This window comes from Diuraphis noxia, unplaced genomic scaffold (assembly GCF_037042655.1).
Source record: "Diuraphis noxia isolate RWA-SAM2 unplaced genomic scaffold, SU_Dnox_SAM2 contig0001, whole genome shotgun sequence".
NCBI lineage: Eukaryota > Metazoa > Arthropoda > Insecta > Hemiptera > Aphididae > Diuraphis > Diuraphis noxia.
In genome coordinates, this window is record NW_028301711.1 from 53,795,015 (window position 1) to 53,819,883 (window position 24,869).

The 24,869-nt window shown below is 26.8% G+C and overlaps 2 protein-coding genes across 2 annotated transcripts; one reads left to right on the top strand and one right to left on the bottom strand.

The window, feature by feature from the left end:
* Window positions 1-741: 741 nt before the first annotated feature.
* LOC107162215 (CCR4-NOT transcription complex subunit 1-like) lies at window positions 742-22,823 on the bottom strand. The gene is made up of 43 exons (XM_015509013.2): window positions 22,681-22,823; window positions 22,148-22,599; window positions 19,681-19,896; window positions 19,442-19,616; window positions 19,276-19,380; window positions 18,764-18,924; window positions 18,396-18,692; window positions 18,151-18,336; window positions 17,958-18,085; window positions 15,901-16,141; window positions 15,589-15,699; window positions 15,345-15,503; window positions 15,130-15,245; window positions 14,513-14,778; window positions 14,227-14,442; window positions 13,986-14,164; window positions 13,789-13,913; window positions 13,526-13,718; window positions 12,234-12,446; window positions 12,020-12,163; window positions 11,756-11,935; window positions 11,424-11,651; window positions 9,192-9,326; window positions 8,965-9,121; window positions 8,125-8,381; window positions 7,232-7,372; window positions 7,011-7,166; window positions 6,801-6,941; window positions 6,501-6,716; window positions 6,229-6,426; window positions 5,426-5,577; window positions 5,089-5,364; window positions 4,895-5,000; window positions 4,365-4,493; window positions 4,064-4,300; window positions 3,838-3,984; window positions 3,649-3,783; window positions 3,303-3,536; window positions 3,082-3,237; window positions 2,758-3,010; window positions 2,327-2,459; window positions 1,917-2,051; window positions 742-1,824 (listed from the first exon to the last, which is right to left on the bottom strand). Exons 2-43 carry the CDS (start codon window positions 22,247-22,249, stop codon window positions 1,740-1,742), a joined length of 7,320 nt encoding a protein of 2,439 aa, XP_015364499.2. The 5' UTR covers window positions 22,250-22,599; window positions 22,681-22,823; the 3' UTR covers window positions 742-1,739.
* Window positions 22,824-22,951: 128 nt separating this feature from the next.
* LOC107162216 (TOX high mobility group box family member 4-A-like) lies at window positions 22,952-24,363 on the top strand. The gene is made up of 4 exons (XM_015509014.2): window positions 22,952-23,206; window positions 23,270-23,499; window positions 23,864-23,999; window positions 24,062-24,363. Exons 2-4 carry the CDS (start codon window positions 23,415-23,417, stop codon window positions 24,180-24,182), a joined length of 342 nt encoding a protein of 113 aa, XP_015364500.1. The 5' UTR covers window positions 22,952-23,206; window positions 23,270-23,414; the 3' UTR covers window positions 24,183-24,363.
* The last annotated feature ends 506 nt before the right edge of the window (window positions 24,364-24,869 follow it).

Below are 24,869 nucleotides of genomic sequence, written 5' to 3' on the forward strand. Positions count from 1 at the left end.
TAAACATTCAGTGAAAATTTCATGTATCTATAATAATTTGTTTTAGAGTTACAACCAATATCAAAATTCGATTTTATCAAAAATTGATTTTGCATAAAAATTCCCATTTTTCCTTAATTATTTGTTTTTCTCGGTGTTTTTGAAAACTACCGGGAAGGTCAACATTTTAGCTCCCCAATGCATCAATTAGATTCATTTTCCAATCAGAAAAGCTACTGAAGTTGAAAAACTAAGCATTATTTTGACAATTTATCGTGTACACACAAAAAAAAAACACACACACATAAGACATAACATTGTGAAATTAATACATTCATCGCTCCACTTAGAAAAAAAAAATTAAAACAAACATAATTTTAATTGCAATTAAAAAATTAATACAAATGCCGAACTTTGGGCTAGAAAATAGGCAAATAAAATCTTTTATGGATTTGAATGCACATTAGTATAATTTTGTCAGGCTTTTTAGTCTATATTACAAAATAAATGTGCTGTTACCAACTGGAAATCATTTTAAAGCTTAAAAAATATCATATTATTAGGTATCAAAGTTGGCTGAATTGTTCTAGAGCTCATAAGAATACCACCAAACAAGAGCAGACCAACCAGAAGCGGTGACTTGGTCAATGATACCGTATTACATTGTAATATCGTAGAATAAATGTAGTGATGATTTACACAAAATCAAACTGTTGAATTACTATGTGTTTTGAACAATTATAAAATGTGGTTTTAACAATATGGTTGTAATAAATATATTTTATTATTATTTATTTTTTATTCACATCAATCAATCAATCATAATATTAAGAGTGTAGGACACAGAGTAAAATTGTTCTACTAATAAATTTAAATCAATCATAATTTTACATGACTAATGAATATAGTATATCTTACTTTAATTAACATGTCACAATAATGAATAAAGATAAAAAAAAAAGGAAAAAACAATCTAATAAATGACATTTAGGTATAAAATTATTTCATTTAATACTAGTAATAATAAAAAAAGTAAATTTATATGGTAATTCTATTTTATCAACACAAATTATTAAATTTATTAAAGTGATTTAAAAACAAATATTACCCACAATTTAACTAGTGAATATAAATATTTTTAGGTTGGGTATATCAAATTAATACTTGTTGTAGAAGAGAAGTATTTCAAACCAATTAAACAAAAACTTAAGATCATATAAAACTAAACAAAAACAATTTTGTATCAAATATTAATCATTTTCATTATTAAAATTATAATTATTTTAAAACCAGTTAAATATGAATCTATGTATGAATTTGAATAAAATAGTATATACGTTTAGAAATTCTATAAATATTATTTAACATTAAAATGTTGACTAATATTTATCTGAAGAAAATTATACTAGAAATGGGTTTAATATTTGTTTTTATTACAACTTACAATAATTTTAATAAATGTATGAAAATTATTATTGTAATAATCAGTTGTCAATGATTATATTTTAATTAAATTAAAAATAGTCTATGATTGGTACTTTCTTAATATAAACCTTAAAAGTAGGGAAATTGAATTTAGTGACAATTATCATGCAGTATTAAGTATAATCAATAATTAAATCAAATTAATTTATGAACCTTACAATAAAATAAAATTATTTTTCTTTAAACACTGATAATCTCAATTTAGTTCAGAGTTATCTTTTAAAACTAACATTAAACTTATCCTAAATATTCCACATTATAGATTTGATTTATGTTCATATGTTTGGTAAGTGTTCATCATCCATTGCAATAGTAGGTTGTTTGGGAACCATACATGATCGAGCCACAGATTCAAAAAGTCTACAAAATTAAGTAGGTATTATGATAAAAGTTAAACATTAATAAATTAAGATAAACAATTGTGATATTCAATATTTTTTGTAATAACTTACTTCTCAATTTCAGGTGCACAGTGCACAAATTCATGAGTCCAAAACTTGTAGGCTGGATTTTTAATCAACTCGATGAATGTTATTAATAAACCCCATGGATGTGGTCGGTTTACAATTAATCTCTCCAAAAGTACTCTAAAAATCGGTATTAAAATATTTAACGACACATAAGCATAAGTGATAGTTAACAATTGTACATATAATTCATAAATTAATTGTTGGTAAAGTATAAATAGAAGATATGTAGTAAACAAACTAAAACTAAAAAATGTTTTGAGAATATTATATTTTTCAATATTTTGAATAACATACACAAAATCGTGATAAAATGGTTATTAAAACAAATAAAATATCTAAATATAATAAAATAATGTGTCACAAAAAAAACTATAGAACTATATAATACTAACCTTGTTATTTGTTCTTGAATAACTTCACTATTGGCTTCAGCAAATAGGTATAAAAGAGTACAACTGAAGTAGTGGGTATGGCTATTTGGGTAACGCAATTGATTAGCAATCGCATTCAAAAACAAGTAACGACCTAAATTAAAAACATTTAGAACAGTAATTATTTGAATAACACTTAAAGTCCAGATTTAGAGTAGATGACAATTTTAACATTTAAAAATCAGAAAATATTCTTTATATTTAAATTTATGTCAAATAGAATAATTATGTTTCTAAAATAAGAAATCAATATAAGTACATGAGTTTTAAGTAACAAGATGTTATTTAAGTGATTTTTTTAAAGTTCAAACAATAAGTAATTCTCATATAATGATTTTAATCAACCACTAGGCTATAAACTATTAATAGATATGTCAACAAAGTAGATTTACCTTCTGTATCAAGATCAACAGATAAGTTTTGAAATATATCCATATGAGCGGAATGAGTAATTGTTGAAGTATTTGGTACTAAGCCTTTGCTGCGTATTTGTTGTATTGCTTGAGTTCCGACATACAAAACAATAGCATTTAGAAGAGAAAGATTATAGCGCATACCCGGTTCACAGCAACTTTGTTGCATAGTAGTCCGGATTTCCGATAAAAATGTTACAGGTGATCGAGTTTTCAAATACAAGTCCAAATCCTATATATAAATTAAACAATTAAAATTAAAATTGATTATTTGCTCCTTTTTAATCACATTAATTCAATCACTTTTTTAAAGCTAATAGGCTGAATAAAACTCTGAAAGTCTGGACTAATTTTTGGTGCCACAGATATTTCTTGAAGAACATCAACTTTTAAATTTGGTGTAAATGGGTCTGGAAGACGCATGTTCCGTGGAAAAGCTGATAATATTAAGTTTCTCATCTACAAAAATAATTAATGTCACCATAATATAAAATTATTAACATCTATAATGTATTATAACTTACTTGAATGCAATTAGGGGGTATTACATCACAAAACCCATAATGATATTCGCACAAGAATTCTGGAAAGTCATGCAACAAAATGAGAAGCACTCTCAAAGTTCCTTTGTACAACAGATGAACAGGTTTGGCAAGTTCAGCGTTACGTAAAAATGGTGCTAGATATTTGAAAAGGTCAACCAATAGTTGAGCGTAGAAATTCCAGCCTTGAAGATCGTTGGTTTGCTCGTAAGAACGCTAGTAATAGTTTAATATAAATCTTAAATATATATGCAGTAATACACAAAAATAAAACAGTTGTTCATTTATCATTCTTATTTTTTTATTTTAAAATGTATTTAATATTTACTTTTTGTTGAGAATTTAATCCTAAAAGACGACCAATAAATATACGATGTGAAATGAGCTCCAGCCATGCATATGTGAAACCTGGTACTTTTCTCGGTCGTAGAAGATGAAAAGTATGGCAAAAAACAGCAAGAATCTAATAATAAACATAATTATTAACTTGTTTTGCTTAGAAATCTTTAAGACTTACTGGGTAGTTGATTGATTCAAGTACTGGATCAGGAGCATTCAAATCTAGAAATAGAGTAATCAAAATTCTATGGTATGGTAATTGATGAAAATCAGTTGCTTGAACATCATGATCTTGGAGTAAGACACCAACAACAATTCCTAAAACCTGTAAATTGGTTTAAGTAGTAAATTAAAATAATGAAGCAATTTTAAAAATAAATAGAAAATAGAAACAATTTTCATACCTTATTCAAAAGGTTAGTTTTTGTAGTAACAGCGTTCGCATCACCTGAATGTTTTATTAATAGTACTATAAGCTTAACGTAAGCATCAATAGTATGGAAAAGTTTAGCTCTTATAGTAGAAGGAGATTGTGTTTGATCAGGTATCTGTCTATAACATAGCTCTACCATCATTTGGGTACTGAGGCGGAAAAAGCGAGTTATTATGTCATCAGATTTTAAAATTCCTTGAACATTCATCTACGAACATCATACAATTAAATTAATAACAAAAATTAAATAATTTATTTTAAAATTAACAAACTTGTTGAATATAACTGCTAAATGTTTTGCTAGGATCTCTATTAGGAGCTGCATTGTAAATTGTCAACCATTCTTTAAGTAGAAATTCAGTTTTTTCTAATAAACCCGGTGGATCATCATAGTCTCTACCCTAAAATGTATATTCATAATGTTAGTTCACCAAAGTAACTATAAATAATTAGAAACTGCAGCAATAGGTTAAAAAACAAAAAAAAACAAAAACAAAAAAATTGCTTGGAAAATATCAAATTTTAAAATTTGATTGGTTAAAACTATTATTGGTGTTAGTTAAAAATCAAATTAGATTAATACTAAAAAAAGCCTAGAGAAAAAAGTTGAAATGCTTGAAAAGATATTGTCTTAAAGAGAAAATTTATTTGAAAAAGTGTTAATAATAAATTAGTAAACTTAAAACTAAATTTAGGTAATTTTTAATAAATACATTCATCATTTTGTATTTTTATAAGTTATCTATAATATTATTGCTGATTAATTATTTTAATGTACTTTTATTTGTCATTAATAACTCACTTGTAACAAGCTATGCGATGTATTAGTAGATGTACTGCCTACCAATTGGTTTACAAGACTGTTATCAGTTTGTGATGGTCTAATCATTTCTAAAAGAACTGTTAACCTAAAACATAAATTAAAAAATAAAAACAGTCAAAACATATAACTAAAATTAGAAATTAAATATGAAATAACAAAATATGAATGTATACCCATCTGGAATAGGGCGTCCAGTAAGCACTATAGTATTTAAAGCTTCAATTGTAGCTTGAAAATGGCTTTCATTAATTGGTGAATTAGATCTATTATCTATTAAATAGTGTTGTAAAAATTGCTTTACATATACTATTGATACATAATTGGTTCCATTCTCCATTGACATAGCTAAATGCATATCATATATGCCAATATTCAACATTCCAGCTCGAATAAATACATCAATTGCTTCAATATTGAAACGTATTTCTTCCCTTGACTCTACAACAGCTCTAAAAAAAACATTGACCAATTATTATACATTCATAACTTGAAGGACTTAAATTATAATACTTGGTTAGCATTTTATTAGTCCATTGCATATTGTAAGCGCGTGGATCTTGGAAAGCTCTAATTATATTAAGATGCACATCACGGAATCTAATACTCATATCCAAATCTTGATTAGCGGGTGGACAAAGTCCTTCGAGGAAACTTTCAACAACCTAATGAAAAATATTAAGTACTATTAATATCAAAAATAGATAACTACATATTATTAGGTTATATAACTAAAAATATAAAATATAAAAAGTGCAAATTTTTATTTAGGCTAGGTTTTCAAAATTTTTTCAGTCATTTACAATGTTAGTAAAACTGGTAGTTTAGTAATTATAAAGTAATATTTATGCAATTTGAGGTAGTAATTAACCAGTTATATTCAACTGTATACATTTTTATAAAATAAAACAGATTAGTGAACGAATATCAATAAAACAAATTTTATTTAAAATCTAAAATAAATAAAATTACCTATAATTACAATATAATAATCAACTATATTAACCAATCAATCATTTTTTTACAACGTCAAATAATGTATTTATTATTAAATATTGATGGGTTAAAATAATAAAATCTTGTTAAAACTGTAATAATTCTAATTGTTCTCCATCTCTAGAGAATGATATTTTAAAGAAATCATCAATTTTTTTTATTTATTTTGGTAGAAACAAAATTTATTAACAGCTGTATAAAAAATAATTATGACTGTACAAAAAGTTCAATTTTTTTATTAACTTAGTTATAAAAGTTTATATTAAAGAAAAAACTCTATGTACGATATATCTGTACAATGTATAATATTTATACTTTACTTTGTGAATAATATTTGTTGCATTAACAATATCACGTGACCTTCTTAAAGAGATCATGGCCTCTAATACACTATGAAGATTAGCTGGTTGTGTTGTATTGGTCATGAGTCTTTGATTGTTCATATACAACTGTAGAAGTACTTCAATTTCATTAATAATTTTTTCATAAACAACAGTCATTTCATCAAGCTGAATTGTCTAATTAAAATAAAATAACAATTGTTGAAACTAAACAATCAAATTAAAATTGTATGTTTTGATAAAAAAGTTACAGTTTTTGGCATAAATAATGATACAGATTCTCGATCAAGTGGTAAGAATCCAGGAATGTTCCTAGCGAAATCTTCATATATTCCAATCATTTGAGGTAATGGCAATCCTATTTTATTACGAAGAGAATCTGGTAAATACTCGGCTTGGCCACTCATTACCATTGGATCACAATAACGGCGACCTTCCATTCTAGAAACGTTACGTCTTTCAAATTCCTAGATAAAAATATGAAAAAAAAAAAATTATAATTGTTATTTAAAACGTCATCATAATTTGAAATATATATAATCCACACTAACTATTTTCAAGTATTTATCAATTTCAATTACTGCCTTTTCCGTGGCAGTTTTCTGTACAAAAGCACAAGCTAACTCTAAATTATCATTAGCGCACATCGTACAAGCCTGATCAATCATTTCTTTTTGATTTGGGGTTGGTGTCTAAATTAAAGCAGAAAAAAAAAATTAAAGATTTCAAAAATTGTTTTACTCATCAACTGTTATGTATACCATTAAGACACTTAGAAAATGTTGTTTCAAATTCGATGTAAGTAATTGCACAATTTGTTCTCTACAGGTTATCATTGCTAAGCCAGAAGTTAAATTTCGAACCATACAATGGGCTGCTTTTCGTAAATGAGATTCATCAGGGTCCATACCAAAATCCTAAAAATTAATTTTTAATAAGTCGATTATAATATAATAAATAAATAATCAATAAGTCTATATACTTTTTTGACAATATTTTCTGTTGTAGTGGCTGCAACTTTTACAGATCTATCAACAACAGGGTTTAGCCAATCTTGAATTGAACGTTCAATTACAGCTTGCACATAATTCTTCAGTGCTGGATGACTAACAAATAATGGAATCTAAACAATACAATTTTTATACAGAATGTTTCATAACTTTTAATTAGTTCATGGTTAAGGTTAGCTAACAAATATATTAAATTTATTAATTAACCAAATGTTTAATAAGTCTACATCATGAAACTGAAAACACATTTATTTCAATAATAATTGTTTAAAAATGATTTTGTTATACAACAGTCATTAATCGTCAAAGTGAAGATATTTAAAGATAAATATAATTTTTAAAGAATTAAGCACAATTCAAGGTATAGTTATTATATTATGATATAACTCAGTGTTTCTTAAACTTTGCATGAAGCCTGGGGTTCCATAAAATTTGAAAGCTTTTTTTTATAAATTTTCGACAAAATTACTTTGAAAAATTTAACTTAAGATTAGTAGAAGGTAGAGGGAAAAAAACGTTTGTTTATTAAATAGTATGCGTTACAGTCTATACTTTTATGTCTACTGTTTGTCTGTTATTTTAAATATTTTTTAAATTAAACACAGTATACACTATACACATTATAATAACTTTTGTAGCAAATAATCCTAACATAAAATATAGCGTTAAAACTATTGACACAAATAAGGGGATTAAATTATTAAACTGTAATAACTTATTGTTGAAAGCTAAATAAAAAAAGTTACTAAGTTACAAATAAAAGTAAGGGTTTACCATAAAATTAAATGTAAAAAAGGGTTCTAATAATAAAAAAGTTCAAGAAACTCTGACATTTACATGACGTAATTTTAAAGGTAATACTAACTTGAGAATTTATGACAATCATAGACATTATTTGTGCTGAATTGGCAGCATTGAATGTCACATAGTTATATTTAGGTTCAAAAGAAGGTAAAGTTGGAGACATTTCTGTTAAACCACTAATACCAATACAACCATTTGATGATAAAGTTGTAACACCACCTGCTGACACAACATGACCAACTAGTTCATCATTAAACCGGGTATTAGAATTCATTGATGAAATTGTTGAAATAATATTATGTTGTTGAGAAGAAATTGCTGAAAAAAAAAATCAATAGAATAAAATATGATTATTTTTAAACAACTAAAAAATGATATAACTTCTAGATAATTATCAGTTTTATAAAGCAATTAGTTGTTTGATGTTATTATTCAGAAAATATAATAATACCCAAATATAATTTAATTACAACAGATTGATTTTCGGATATAATTAAATTAAGATTCTTATATTCTTAATGGTTGAAAAGGTGAAAACAAACATTGCATTTTAGAGTATCATTCTTTTATAACACTAATATTCAAATTCTGAAGATTAAAAATTATGTGCTTAAAGATAATTCAAAATATCTTATTTAAATAATACGAGTATTGCACAAATTAGAAAGTTAAGATATAATTACAATCAAACTTAAAAGTAGCGAAATTGCTATTTTTTGGAATTATGTTGACATCTTAATCATAAAGTAAATTATGAATATCTTATTTGACATAAGTCATTTATAAGTCTACAAATAATTAAACTTAGCTATAATTATTTATTAGGTTTTAATTGAAACATAAATATTATTCATATTAAAACACTAATAGTTTTAAATTAATTTGCATAAACTTAAATTACTTTGATAAATAGGTGTATGCTGATGAGAAGTTGAAACTACTTTAGGCAGATCTATAACACATGTAATTTGTGGTTTTGAAATTTCTTCATCAGAAAGCTGTTGTACTAACTTTTTGGCTATTTCAGGATTTTTAAGTACATATCCTGGTTTTAAGTCCTAGAATATTTATTAATTATTACACATATACAAACATGCATTTAATATTATGCTAAGTTTATGACATTACTTGAATATCAATGTTTAATGCTTTACATAAAACTTCAACTTCAAATTTTAATGTTAATTTTAATTCAGGTTCTTGATGAAGTTCAGCTAAACAGTTCATTACAGACATTGTCCATGGATTTCTTGGTTTAAATACCTAAATAACAAACAATTATGTTAATTATAAAATTAGATAAAATACTTAATAATACTTCATAAACTATACAGTGTGTCATAAAAGGGTGGCAGGAACATTAAAATATAATCTATATAATAACAATGAATCTTGATCTTGGAGCCAAAGGCATACATTCCTTTCTAACACATAACGTTAATATAATTTTTTCTGTCGCTTTTATAAACGGCTGATTTAATTTAATTTTCCGTTTTGTGAGCAGCAACAGCGGTTTAATAATTTGTTTATTTATTCTCATTTTGAAAATATAAAACATGAAATTCAACATTTATATAGATCAGATTTGGGAGCATTATTAATAAATCGTGTCAAATCTGCGAATATGCTGATTATATTTTAATAATAACAAGAAGTGAAAGATGAGAGAAGCCAATTCTAATATCGAAAGCAAGAAATGTTTTATGGAATTAAAAATTTGCATAGGTAGAACTAAATATATGTAACTATCAGCAGTGGAAACAACGGCGAAGAATACAAAACATTATAATTAGGGCTCGGATTTAAATGCCCTAAAAATATAAAAAAATGCCCTTTCAAAAAATGCATTTATGACCTAAAAACTCTAAAAAATGCCCTAAAAATATCAAAAAATGACGTTTCAAAAAATGCATTATTTATTAAATAAATTCAAATTAATTTTCGTTTATACAAATATAAAATGCGAATTAAAAATATACGTAAAATAATATGTAACATGTAAAATACACCTGCAGTAAGTACCTTCGACGTAATACGCAACACGACTGAAAGCGTCCGACAATCGGCCACGCGCACCACCGATATAATATTATCGCTCGATAAGAAAATAATCCGATAAAAGTTTAGTTGTGTGCAATAATATCGGCTAATTGGATGGTATGACATAAAGGTTGTAAAAACCGGAAAACCTGATGTTAAATTAGTTCAAATAGTTCAAAATGAAAATAATTTTTATTACGTAGTACTATATTACTATGTAGTACTTATATTTTAATGAGGTCAATTTTTTTAGTCATAATACGACAAATAGTTAAAAAAATGTACTAAAAAATTAAAAAATGTATTAAAAACGTCAATAAATGCCCTAAAAATGATGAAATCCGCTAAAAATGCAAAAAAAAGTAAAAAAATTATTGTGGTTAGATTGCGAAGTACTTGAAACATATTTGTAGCTTGGAAAGCATCGCGTAAGATATCCCCCAAAAAAGATGCAAATGCATTGAAATCCGAGCCCTAATTATAATTATTGATAATAACTTTGAAGCCGATAAGAGATTTGTGTATCTTAATTCTGCTCTCAACAGCAGTATTAACTAATAACACCCGAAGAAATAAACAGAAGAATATTATGGATAACAGTAGTAGAAACTTTGCCAATAACTCACTCTTTAGATCAAAGCTGTTATCAAAAACCACAAAGATGAAGTTATATAAAAAATTTTTAAGGCCAGGCTACGTAACTGAAACTTGGACAACGAATAGCAACAAATTAAAAATATTTGAAAGAAAAGTGGTATGAAAATTATATGTGTTTGAAGTTGGAGGATAAGAAATAACAATGAATTAGAACAAAACATAATATAGTAAAATTCATCAAAGCAGGAAGAATAATGTTAGGTTAGGTTTGGTTAGGCTATGCACAAAGAATGGACAAGGAAAGAATATTTAAGCAAATAATGCATGCAGAATGTAAGGAAAAAAATGGCAAGGACCACCAAGAAGTAGATGGTTGTACGATACAAAGAAGAATGTGCAACAGCTGGTTATACAGAATTGGAGACATACAACTTAAGATCAGAACAGGTGGAGAATTGTTTTAGAAGCTAAGGGTTATCATGGCCTGTAGTGTTCAAGAGTAGTAATAGTTGCATATACATCAGATTTTATATAGATTCTATATCTATGGTTTAAATATCAAAATATATGATCATAATATAATTTATACTATTTAGTATATTTGATATAATATAATAGAATAGAATCAAAATTTGAAGCATACAAAACACTTTTTTTAATGTAGGCTAAAAAAATATTGAGAAAAATGTCAATATAATAAATAAGTGTAAATTTAATACATACTTTACTTTTAGCACATGACTCAAGGACTTTAGCAATAAATGGAACTGTAAAAAGTAATTCCTGATGCCCTTTATTGTAAGCTTCCACCAGTAACATTTTTAGATTAATATCATCAAGTATAATTGGTTTATTTTTGGCCAATGTAATCATACCAAGCCAGTGACCTAAATTTTTTAATAAAGATCTGTCTGAAAAGTTGTCCATTCCTTTGTCACTTTTTAATAATATCTAAAAGATAAGAAAAAAATATTGAATTACAAATTATTAGTAATATATAATTAAATTATACAAAATGTTAATTACATATTATCAAATAAGCCATATATACTAACTCTAATATTTCTAAAAGTTTCCATATTTATCAAAGTGTTTAATTTTTCATTATTTAAGCAGTCCAAAAAATTGGAGTATAGTGAATGGAAGTTAAATTCAATGCTGACTCGCTTCATAACTAAATACTGAGATAGCCATTGTAAATAATCATTGTTGATAATTTCTCTTATTTCATCGCACTGTAATATGTACAAAAATGTTATTTTTTAACGTAGGAATTATACTATATACTTTTAAAATACATGTAAAAGCTTAAATTTTACCTTAGTTTGAAGATTGATTTGGCTTAAATTGTTAAAAATGAAAGCTATTTTATCTTGAAGATTTTCTGGTGGTACAATTAATTTATCATCTTTTTCTGTTGCAACCAGTAAGGTATCAATATTTGTAGTGTTAGCAATTGAAGGCTGCAAATATAATTGAAAATAAAATAAACTGTAGAGTGACATTGTGTAATTATTTATTAAATATACTTACTCTAGACGTTAATAGGGCATTTGTGGTTATAAGTTTAGACGAAGTAGATGCCATAGAAGTAGTAGTCGTTGTAGTAGTAGTAATGCTTTGAGCTTTAAATATATTGTGTAAGCTGGGTATAAACGGCGGAATTGTATTGCTATTAATTCCAACCAAATCAGGGATTCGAGAAGTGGCTGGTGGCTCTTGTGAATTTTTTCCATATTCCACAAACTACAATAATAAAATAATATAAATGTTTAATTTTCTAAATGTAATATATGGTAATATAGTTTAATTTTTTTTATACAACTAAAATCGATATTGTGGTATGTTGTATTAGCTACTGACTATAGTTAAATCATTTATTATACATATATAATTTTTTTATAAAATTGTAATAGTGAAATATGATACTCAGCTCAGTTTCATAAAACTATTGAATGAGTTGATGATACTCAAATCGGTTGTGGTAAGAACAAAGATAATTTTTATCCATTATCAAGCTCTGAATAATTTGCCAACTAACAACATTTCTCTTTACACATACACAATAATAATTTAAACTTTAAACTTTAAAGTATTATAAATAACATATCGAACAATTTTTTTTTTTATGTAAATAAATATAAACTAGTTAAGTAACTTCTTTGCGAGCGTACTGAATTCCCAGTTTTTAAATGTACTTTAAACAATAAAATTATGCTTCAAATACAAATTTAAAAGAAATTAGGTAATCTAGTAAGTATGTAATAATGTAAAGAAACTTAATATATATTTAGTATTTAAATTTGTAAATAAATGGCAAGACATATATACAATTTGTAAAAATATTATACCTTATTCTTTTGTAAATAATAATGAAAAACCCAGTTACATTATTCATGTTATCAGCTTAAGTATTTAAATTTTTGATAAGACTAGTTAAAATTAAATTTTGAACATAAAATATTGCAAAACTACATAATTTTAATTAAATTATAGTAATAATATTAATATTAGGTACAGTTAATAATATCTATCTCCTTCTTAACTTGATTAACATGTGTCATTTAATAATATTATTAATCAACCTTTACATATTGTTTAGTGTAATTGATTTTTTTTTTTTTATCACTGATAATAACATTTTAAATTGTTTATTTGTTTATTATTTTTATTAAATAGAAAATATTAAATAAATAAATAATAATTATTAAATAAAATATGTTTTTATAGACATTGATTAAAAATATTGTATCATTAATAATATGACACACTTAAATATATTAAAATATATGATATTGCATTATTGAAATAATATAGTAACAAACCTCAATAAGATGTTGGGGAAATTGATGAAAGTGAGGAATAGCAGTTATATGGGAACAATATTGATGAAAATCTTTTAAGCGGTTTTTAAAACGATCCAACGCAGTTATCCCAAAGTTATACATTTTTGTATTCGGGCTCTTCTTAAGTGCATCCAAAATAAAACGAAGGGCAAGTCCCAAAGCTTTATAATTTCTTAAAAATGAAATAAAAAACATTTAGTTAATTTATTGATATAAATAGAAAAAAATATATAATCACTTACGAAACAAGACTGTGCTCAATAATGCCGCCGAATAAATGTGCTGTTGTTATAAGCTCTTTTTCAGGATATGCTGGGAAAAATCTGTACTCCTCAAATAAATTTCGAAGCATGCAACAAAATACTTCCTAAAATGTTAAAATCTTTAATTTTATACATAAAATTAAATTTATACAGAAATAAAATGGAAGAATAATAACCCTTTCACGTTTCACGGGTGATTCTTGGAATCTTTTTAGTGTTTCAAGTACTTCATCTATAGATAAAGAGTTGTGTGGTGCTAAGTTGTAAATACGCTGAAAATAACTATTTGCTTCATCCTCGATATCTTTAGGAACAGAAACTGGCATATTACCATCCATAAATAAGCTGTTATCGACTAAAAATAAAATGTAAAGGTAAAAAGTAATATTTTAATACAATTAAGCTGATATTAAATACTTGTATGGTTGGACTTTCCAATCACTGATGGTAAAACTTGTTGTGGTGGTAAACGACCTAACATATTGGATGAACCAGATAATTGACTTGATATATTTGGACCTGGAGCATTTATAGATGAAGGTGTCATAATGGAAAAACCTCCTAGTCCAGAAACATTACCAACAAGACTTCGAGAAGGTGACCCAGGAGTTTGAACTAGTTGTCCCAGAGATCCTGAATGTGTGTATTAAAATATTTTAAAATAGTGAAATATTTTTATTTTATAAAAATAATATATAATAACCTGGTAATGTGAATGTAGAAGTATTTTGAGCAGCAGGATTTAATCCCAGGCTGGCTAAACTAGTAGCAAGTCCAGTAATCTGATCAACCATAACTTGAAGAGCTGGCCCTTCTATTTGTCCAATTGGTCTTTGATGAGTAGGACGAAAAATAGGAGTGAGTGGAGCAGCTGTGTTAACACGAATAGTAGGTGCTTTTGGCATATACATACTGGTATAATTTGAAACCATTTGTATAATTGTTTCTGTAAGTTCTTGAGAAACTGTTCTGTAATTAAAACAAAAAAAAGTTTAAGTAGATAGTTAAAATACAATACAACATTGAAAGTCTAAAAAAAAAATTAAATATCGTATACATATAAAATACAGTTTATATTTTTTAATTAACTTATTAACAACATAATAGGTACATTTATAAATAACAAAAATAAATATGTGTATGATAAACTTAAGTACTTAAAAAATATAATACAAATTAATATCATTGAGTATCTTCCTAATTCTTTTTCAACCCTCCAGTTCCTTTAATATACATAATACATATAAAATGTTAACTTATATCTAGATTACATCCAAGACTAAAAAACTAAGGAACTAAGGAAATTGTAATTTAACTTACCCAGAAATGTTACGTAAACAGTTTAAAATTATAAGAAGAGTTTCTGGCGACAAGGGAGTATATTTTGATGCATTTTCTTCTTTAGCTGATGATCCACATAATTGAGGATATCGTTTCTAATAATGAAATAATTGATATAAAATAATGTGGTTTTAAATAATAAATGATGATTACTTAATATTTCCAAAAATTAAACTATTATATGAAAAACATACCTGTATAAACTTTACACAGGCTGATACAAATCCTTCACCTTGTTCATGAATTTTATCAGTCAGCCATTTATCTAATTTCAAATACTCTCGTCGAGATGCCAAACAGGCTAGATCTATAATAAATGGATATTGCTGAACACTCAACAATAACGACAATGCCTGAAATTATATATATAAAAAAAAAAATTAGTAAATAATTAATGTTAATAAATTATTATAAACTATAAATAATTGTTGTTTTCACTTTTAAATCTTGAGCGATATCTAATATTCGAGATAGTTTAACACTATCATAATCACTTCGCATATACCAGTCACTCATCGCCTGCGCTAAAGTATGTTTAAGTCCAACATTCTAAAAAAAAAAAAAACATAATATATTACTAATTAATAAGTAAAAAAGTATTTATGTCTTCTAATATTATGTTAAGAAATTGTCTACAGGAACTTTGAGGTCTAAAAAAAGTTATCCACTTGATTTTAAAATGAGATATAAAAATAAATCTGTGTATCTCCAATTATTAAATTAATAATTCAGTATTATTATGACAAATACCTGATGGTTCCATGCGTGATGTAAAATTATAGCAGAATTACTGTGGTTTCCTAAAAATATTGGCATCAGACTACTGATTATTTCATGTCTAACAATATTTAATGGGCCATTGGACTCTATCAAGGCAAGTGCTAAGATATCAGGACATTTTTGAGCAGGAAACTTCAAACATTCTTGTACTTCATAATAAAGACCTCGTTCAGCCAAATACAGCAATAAATCAACAAGATCAATTGATCGCCTAAACATTAAAAAAATAAAAATAAAATAGAAAAACAATAAGATAGGTACGTTAAACATTATTTCATATTAAACTAAATTGAATAATTATACTATCAAATCATTACTAAGTCATTTCATCATCAAACAAAATCTATATACTATAGGTATTATTTTAAATATACGAAAGGCAAAACAAATTCTACAGCAAGGCACTGAGGTAGATAAAGTAGTTTTGCACTACCTTAACCTAATGCTAAGTTGGTTTGTGAGGGGGGAAATATACGTACTGTGCGCTACCTATTGATGATAAACTAAGATATATTATCTTAGTTCGTGATATTGATGATGACTTTAGGTATACTCTTTTTAGAATGAGAACGCACTCGAACGGCGAACTAATTCTAGTCCTAGTTTCGCAATTCGCTTGGTGGAGAAACAGATCATTACCGTTGACACATTACGCAATGCCGTATGCGCGAGTGCAGTGCATTCTTATTCTGAAAAGAGTATAGACTAGCCCTCCTCATACTTTCACCATGTTAAGATAGGTAGCACATTTAAGTTACTCTAATACGATACAATATAAACTTAATATACATTTACATTAAACGGACTGTATCACTGCACAACGTTCGTATGCGACTATCAATATATATGGTATATGATGAAATGGTCACGGTATAGGTGAATATGGTACCACTGTCACCCCCACCTATTAAACGGTGTCCGAGATTATATTGTTATTTTTGAGGCAGATATTTCAAATTTAACGTAAATACGCTGCAGTTTACACTTATTCAAGATTACCTATATAATAAGTGAGCTGGTATAAGGGAAAAGTATAATTTAAATAGGTAAGTCAGAAATTTCGTAATACGCATGTCCGTGACGTAAGCATTTTGCTAAATGGATGGATGGTGGAGTGGGGTGGATTAGGTGGCAGCGGCGGCAATTGCAGTTGTGGCAGCGGTGGACCAATAAGAAACGGCGAAATGCTTTCTACACTTTATAAATGGTGGAAGGGGATGAATGTGGGATTTATTTTAAAACCGGTTTATTGCTGACATACCTATTTAATTTATTATGTGATTACAAAAGTAATGGTTAATAAAATTATAACCTCAAATAAGTATAATATGCATCGCTTATGAGTAAAATTTGAACTAAAACTACCTTAGAAGTTAGTAATCAAACCACTGACAAGGGCGAGTCGGATCTTATTTTATAAGACGGCGGGACGGTCTATGTAGAATGTGTACACTATAAATATCCCAAGTATTCAGTTCAATGCATATAAATCACAGATTTTATACATTATATAGTTTAGTTAATATAGAAGTCTGCGATAGAAATAAACAAGGTTAGGTTAGGGTTTTGGGTTAAATAAATTACAGTGAACCTACCATATTACAGTCTAATGGGCAACAAAATAAATTTGGTTAAATAGAATATATTTGATGTTAATTTGGTTTGGTCACAAAAATATTACCAGAATGAAAATAAAAATTTTTAAGTCTGAATTAAAATTTAAGCTGAATCGATCTCTAAAGGTCAATCCATACTAAATTTTAAACTAACAGAGCTAAACGTGATCTGATGAGCATAAAAATTGCTATATTAAGCACTTGTAAGACGGAGACAATATATTCGGGTGCAACATTCTCTTAACAGAACATTTGTTAGTATGAAGCTCATTTCATCTTATATAGAAATTTCACTGTATTTTAGTTAAAACTTAGCGCACAGGTGAAAAAACATAAATCACAATTTTAACTAAGTGACATTAATCACATGTATTCAAGCGTGTAGTAATTAATATATTTTAAATTATGTACCAAGTATTGATATCCTTGTTATCTGCTTCTGGAATAGTTTTTAATGACTCTATAGATACTGATCTATAAGGATAGTCGGCAAAACAAAACACATCAGAACATCTTAGTATATGTTGAATTAGAGACATCTAAAAAAAAAGTATGATTCATTTATACATTTATAAAAATTAATTTTATCAGAAGTCAAAGTAACCTGTGCATCAGAATTTTTCCAGCGTCGATAAATCATATTTATAGGAAAGTTTTCTATAAGGTATCCTGGAGAATTCAAACCAAGTCTTAAAGCCAAAAACAGAAGGACTAAACCTTGTCTATCCTTGACAAAAAACTGTTCATGATCAAGTTCTTTTATTAAGTCCATCCAAGATAACGATGGGTTCTAAAATTAAATATTGAACAGTGTTAAAATAATTCATATAATAATATAACAAACATTACCAATTCTTTGATTGTATTAACAAACACTTCAATATTCCATGTAATGGAATTAGAAGATATTTTGTCTGTGTCATGGTCAGAGTCGTCTTCTGTCCAATATGGTAAAGGTAATTGAGAATCTAGCCCTGTATGTGTACGTATCATCATTGATATAACTTTAGCAACAGACTCAGGACCAAAAGTTATTGATGGAACACACCCATTAGTTACAGATAACAAGTTTCGTCGACATTCCTCCAATGATGAACAAACAGAATACCCCATTTCCATTATTAAATTGGGCAATGATGGATTTTCCTATTTAAATAACATATATACATAATTATGAAAATCCTAAGTAACTATGATACAAAAAAAAATGTTGTTACCATTATTTTAGGCATAGTAGATGTATCTGAATTAATTTTATCCATTGGGTGGTCTGGCTTATCAGAATATATTAATGGTGCTAATAATACTGGAGCAACCTCAAGTGGAAAATCACGACGTAGATTAAGTAATAAAACTTTTTTTACTTCTTTACTTATTCCTGATACAAGAAAAGTATAATTAAGAGTTAATTTTATTTTATTATAAACAAATAATTAACCATTCATTTTAATTAAAAAAAAAAATCATAATAAAGCAATATTATTTATAAAATAATTTGATTGATCAACCAACTTGATTATATTATAAATATAAATTCGTAACTTTAATTTGCTGTTTTTTTTCTTACTAATTTAAAATTAAATTTAGTATAATAAGATAATAAAACAATACAATTAGTACTTGATTCTGTACTTCTGTCAAAATTTAAATGTTGAATAATAGTATAAAATTTTTATTTTATATAGGTACATTTGAATACATTGAATTTAAACCAATTTTATTTACACACCAAATAATTGATCGTCAACATTAAACACGTGACTCAAAATCAGATGTAGAACTTCAGGACTAGAGTCGTGCAATCCACCTTCAACGACTTGATTGGAATTAATATCTAAATTAAAAAAAAAATGTATGTTATAATTTATTTACATTAATTAACTGTAATGGTGTACCTGAATTGATATAGTTTTTAATAAGAAGTGGTAACTTCTGTTTAACAAATTGTAAAGCGTAAGTAGAGTAATTTGTCGATTCTAAACAAACAAGCCCAAATACGACTTCTTGAACAGGACTTAGGTGCAATATTCTGCTAAGCTGTGTAAATTGTTGTATTGATGGTTTTTGTGCCTATTAATTAAATAATATTAATAACATTATCAAAATATTAATTAAATAATAGTATATTAAATACCTTATGAGAAAAAAGTGGATTGTCAAGGGCAAAACACAATATTGAAGTTAGTGAAGGCTTATTCAAGAGAGTTGTACACTGGTGTGCAAGTAATTGAGCTTGATAATAATCCTTATGAGAAGTATTTCTTGGTCCTTCAGTGTCTTTTAAATCAATGTGAGAAAACAGGCAACGTAATAGATGTCGGTCAGCTTCAAATCCTTGTAATTGAATAACCTTTAGAGAAAATAAAGCAATTAAAATACTTATTTCAACAAATAATATAAAACTATAAAATACAAAAAAACAAGATAAAAATCACTTTTAGTATCTAATATCACTTTATTCCAATTATTAAAATATACTTTAGTCTATAATTTGGATCGTTAAAGATTAGGCACAATTTAATTGGATTTTAATTATTGCACATTTGAAATAGAATTTTTATTACTATATAAATATACTTTACAAAATCTTGATTAGGTTAAAATATAAAATAATTTAATATCATACTTAATATGAATTTAGCAGACCTAATAATAATTTAAATATTGTTTTTTATTGCCACACATTAAACTTATTTCTTAGAAGTCATAAAAAAAAACTCTAATAAAAGTAAATAATCATACATTTTTTTAAACTTCATAACTAACATGGCACTATGGCAGTGCCAACAATTCTTATCAAGCTTTTAAAAATGTTTTTAGTTACTAGGTACGTTTTTATATTATATTATTAAAAAGGATCTACAAAGATACTTGTATTTTTACAGGCGAACAAAATAAGCCAACTAACAATAGAAGAGTATACTTGGATTTCAATGTGATTTACCAAACATATTCATACTAACTGAATAATTAAATAACTATGCTATGTAACTTCAACCTAAAATATTTTTCAACTTTAAAAGGACAAAAGAAACATAAAATAATAAATTTTAATACTAATTCTTTTAAATATTTTTAGAGCATAATTATAAAAGTACATAACATGTATATTTAGTTGTTGAAACTATTATTTTTGTGAATTATAGGTATTTTTTTCTTGTTTAATTAAAATATACATATAATCACAGTATAATTCACACTAAAGTATCGGCAAATATATATATAATTATATTTTATGTTCAAACATGTAATCAGCATAAATTTAATTGATAGATAACACACAATTAATTATTTAATTATCTATGTTCAAGTTGTATAGTATCTAATATTATTATTTATGCTGCTAGTGTTAATCAAAAGAATATATAAAATATTTGTTAATAACAAGAATACAATATAAAATATAGTCAAGGTACAAAGGAATTACTCTTTTGCTGTTTTGAAATTAAACATTGTAAATTAAAATGCAAAGAAAATGCAAAAAAAGTTTAAATAGGTAACTACAATAGAGTGTATAACATTTATAATTCAAATAACATCAAAACTTAAAATGTTCCTGTTCCTTGATGTGTTCATAAGTTACATTTAAGGTATATCACTTTAAAATGCATAATATGTCACACTCACATTCAATACTATTCTCCTTGAGATTTGATATATATATATTTTTTTAAATACCCTTTAAAAAGTATTTTCTGAAACTAAACCTTCAATTTTTATGCGATATGAAATGTTAAAATATAAAATAGGTACAATACATTTTCAAACCACTAAAAAATCATTAAAAAAATATCATTAAGAGGACGCCACACTCGCATGTGTTGTCCCCGTCTAACAAGTATGTAACATAGCAAATTTAACACTTAGCAGTTCTAATTTAGCTCTGTTAGTTTAAAATTTAGAGTGAATTGACCTCTTACAAAAATTAAAGGTAACATTAATAACAAGGTTATCACAGAATTTTTTTATTATCTTTTAATTTTAAAGCGATTTGTAAGTATTTTAAGATATATAAACAATTTACAATTTTAAAACACTCATAACTCGTTTTAAAATTAAAATATAATAAAAATCTTCAGTGATAACCTAGAAAATAATGTTAGGAACCTTTAATTTTCTTAAAAGGTCAGTTCATTCTAAATTTAAATTAACCGAGCTTCATTGGAACTGCTTGACGTAAAATTTGGTATGTTATGCACAAGGTTATGCACTTGTAAGACAGAGTCAAGCATACGGGTGTGGCGTCTTCTTAATGTTGCATCTGCCGACGTCGAGAATTAGTATAAAAAAATAAGACTGAAAATGCTACTAAAAACCTAACAGACAAAAATACGATATTTTTTAAAACCATTAAAATGGTATCACAAATGTAGCAGATGCCGACGGAGAGAAATAGAGTAGTTATGGAAAAAATGGCGAACTAAAATGCCAGCGAAAACCCAACCCACGAAGTGGAAGTGCATATGGAACGGAATACCTAAAAGTACTGCGGGAGGTATGGACACGACTAACGAAAATTTTATCGACAAAAAATGGCGTATCAGGTTGGAACCCCCCTGGCCCTTAAACCGTTGACACGCGGTAGCATACGTTATACTCACGTCGAATATCTCTTGTACGCTCGGCTTGTAGTTCTTCTTCGACAGATTACTGACGAGATAACTGATTTGAGCCAACGTATATGACAGTGAATCCAGGTTCATAGTTCCATGAATACCGACTAGAAAGCTTATATTTCTAAGCTTTCTTCGTCGACGGAACGGTTGTTCGTAGTGTAGACCACTGGCTGGTGCACGGGAGAGCCTCGTAAATGCGCTACGGGATTGTCGGGGAGGTGCGACGGCGGAGAATGACGACCAAAATTACCAATCGGCCGGCGGTTATTACATTTCGATACAGCGACAGCGACTGACGGTCTGACAACTGCGCGGCGTTAATGGAGGAGCTGAGCGCATTGCGCCTGCCCGAGCAATATTGTAATAATGCGATAATATTTTAGAAAAATAATTCACAAAACGTTTCAATACTAGGCATCGCACATCATGCTCAGACACTACAACAGAATACAACAATATTATTATAATTTATTATATAATAATATTATATCGTTATCAGTGTAATTCTTTACACACACCAGAGACCAGACGCAGACGGTTACAAATGTTACAATATTGTTGTAGTCAAAGCGGTGTTTCGTGTTTGGCGGGGATAATCTCTGGCTGGTATGATGATGGGTGGGTATGAGGTGGATCGGTAGAGAACTCCGCGTTCTTCTTATCTGGTGAAGACCCCGTCGACGACCGCAGCAGTTCATGACAAGCACATTTCCAACTTGTTTAGTTGTTTACTTGTCCTACCGGCGGTGGCGATAATAATATATTTTGTTTGTATGATATTTTAGTGTTTACTCCATATGAAAAAAAAAACTCTATAAAAAAAAAATAAAAAAAATAGTTTGTTGTATATGTCTTGTTTACGACTATGCTCCGTGATAAGTGATAACGACTAACGTCCCTCAAACTTCGTAGCATTATTGATTTATTGAGGCCCGCAAGAATTTAATTATCTACCGTACATCAAGTATTAATGTTTAATTATTATGGAAATAAAATGCCAATGGTGTCATTATTCATTACTGCCTTTATAGCTTATTCACAAATGTAAGTACTGAGTACAACATAATATCAAATTTACTATATTGTTAACATAATATTATTTTCCAGGTTTCTATAGCCTTTGCTCAATAGTCTATTGATAATATTTCCAAATTATATCATTGAAGTTGTAATTTTTCTATTTATCCTCAAGCCCCGGACACTGAATCATTTATACTACGGTTTTTTTGTGATTATTATCAAAAGACGTGTCATGTCTACCACAGAGAATTCAGAGGTCAACACAAATGATGTCCCAGTGACTACTAGTACAAGTAACACGACAGTAACAACCGTAGGTAAGAGTGCCAGTTATAATTACTACTACATCAGTGTAATAGTTGTTTATGTATTATATGAATTTAAAATATTTTATTCTTAATTATCTATTTACTAAATATCTAAATGATAAATTAAATTTTAAATTCTAACCCCTATATTATTTTTTAGTGTTTTAATTATTTTAATTTCAAGAATTGAAATTTGAATTATTTACAACATTTTCTAAATTGAAAAAAATATGATAGTAATAAATATAAACTGTATAACTATAATTATATAACATATCCATAAGTTATGCAATATATATTTTGCAAAAAAAAAATATTCATTATCATTCATAAAAAATCGTATCATTTCATTCTCTTATTGTATATATATTAGGAGTCATCAGTACTACTACTCCTGATCTTAAATCACAAGATGTGTGCATAGCAGAAGGATGTAATAATGCAGCTGTTCAACATCCAGAATGGGACAATGAATATTGCAGTGTTAGTTGTACATATAAGCATTGCAAGTATGTATATATAATTTTATAACACTAATAATAATTTAAATTAACAGTAACATATTTTATAGAGCCACATTTTTAGATTGGCTTGCGAATAATAGATACGCCAAATTAAAAGCAAAGCAGGCGGATCCGGATCAAGTTAACTCAGCTGCAACACCTAATGAAGAACAATCGACAACTACATAAAATGAAGCCGTGTGTTTTCATTAATATGTCTTTTTGTAAATAAAACAATTATTTATACTACTTCACATTATTATTGATTAAAATTCTTTTATTGTGAACATTATTTGTTTTATAAAGTTAATATGCATATTTTTCCTACATTAATTTAAAAATAAAATATTTATATAAGTCTCAGTTTCAATTTTTTTTGTTTATTATTATATTTGTATCGATAATTACTGATTATAGTTAGGCAATTGACAAAATAAAAATTATCTTAATACTTAGGAAATAAGCTTTAATTTATATTTTTTTAAAACCTTACAAAAGGTGTTTATTCAGTATTTAAGTCTTTACATAAATTATAGGAATTTCCTAAGTTTTTCTGTACATTACACAATAACAGCCATTTTCTTAAAAAAGATTTCGGTTTCTAATACAATTTTAATAATGTTTATCATTTAGCTATAATTTAAAATATAAAATGTGTTGATATGGAATTTTTTAAATGTATTATTAACAGACAAAGGTTATAGTGATATAACTAATATGTAAGTAGTTAAAAATGTTATTTTCATCAATAAATGCACACATTAAATACTACTATAATATTTTCAAAATACTCTAAATAGAATTAGCAATAACTAACAAAATATAATGCATATTTAGAAAAATAAACTTATATTTTTTAAACATCTACTTAATAGA

Bases quoted from the DNA above. Each gene is read 5' to 3' on its own strand.
- LOC107162215 (XM_015509013.2), bottom strand. From the start codon at position 22,249: ATGAACCTGGATTCACTGTCATATACGTTGGCTCAAATCAGTTATCTC. The intron at 16,142-17,957 runs GTACATAATTTA...TTTAATGTTTAG, and splicing joins AACAAGGATATCAATACTTG to GCGATCAATTGATCTTGTTG. The intron at 7,373-8,124 runs GTTAGTATTACC...TGTATTGTTTAG, and splicing joins TGATTGTCATAAATTCTCAA to ATTCCATTATTTGTTAGTCA.
- LOC107162216 (XM_015509014.2), top strand. From the start codon at position 23,415: ATGTCTACCACAGAGAATTCAGAGGTCAACACAAATGATGTCCCAGTG. The intron at 23,500-23,863 runs GTAAGAGTGCCA...TATATATATTAG, and splicing joins CACGACAGTAACAACCGTAG to GAGTCATCAGTACTACTACT. The intron at 24,000-24,061 runs GTATGTATATAT...CATATTTTATAG, and splicing joins TGTACATATAAGCATTGCAA to AGCCACATTTTTAGATTGGC.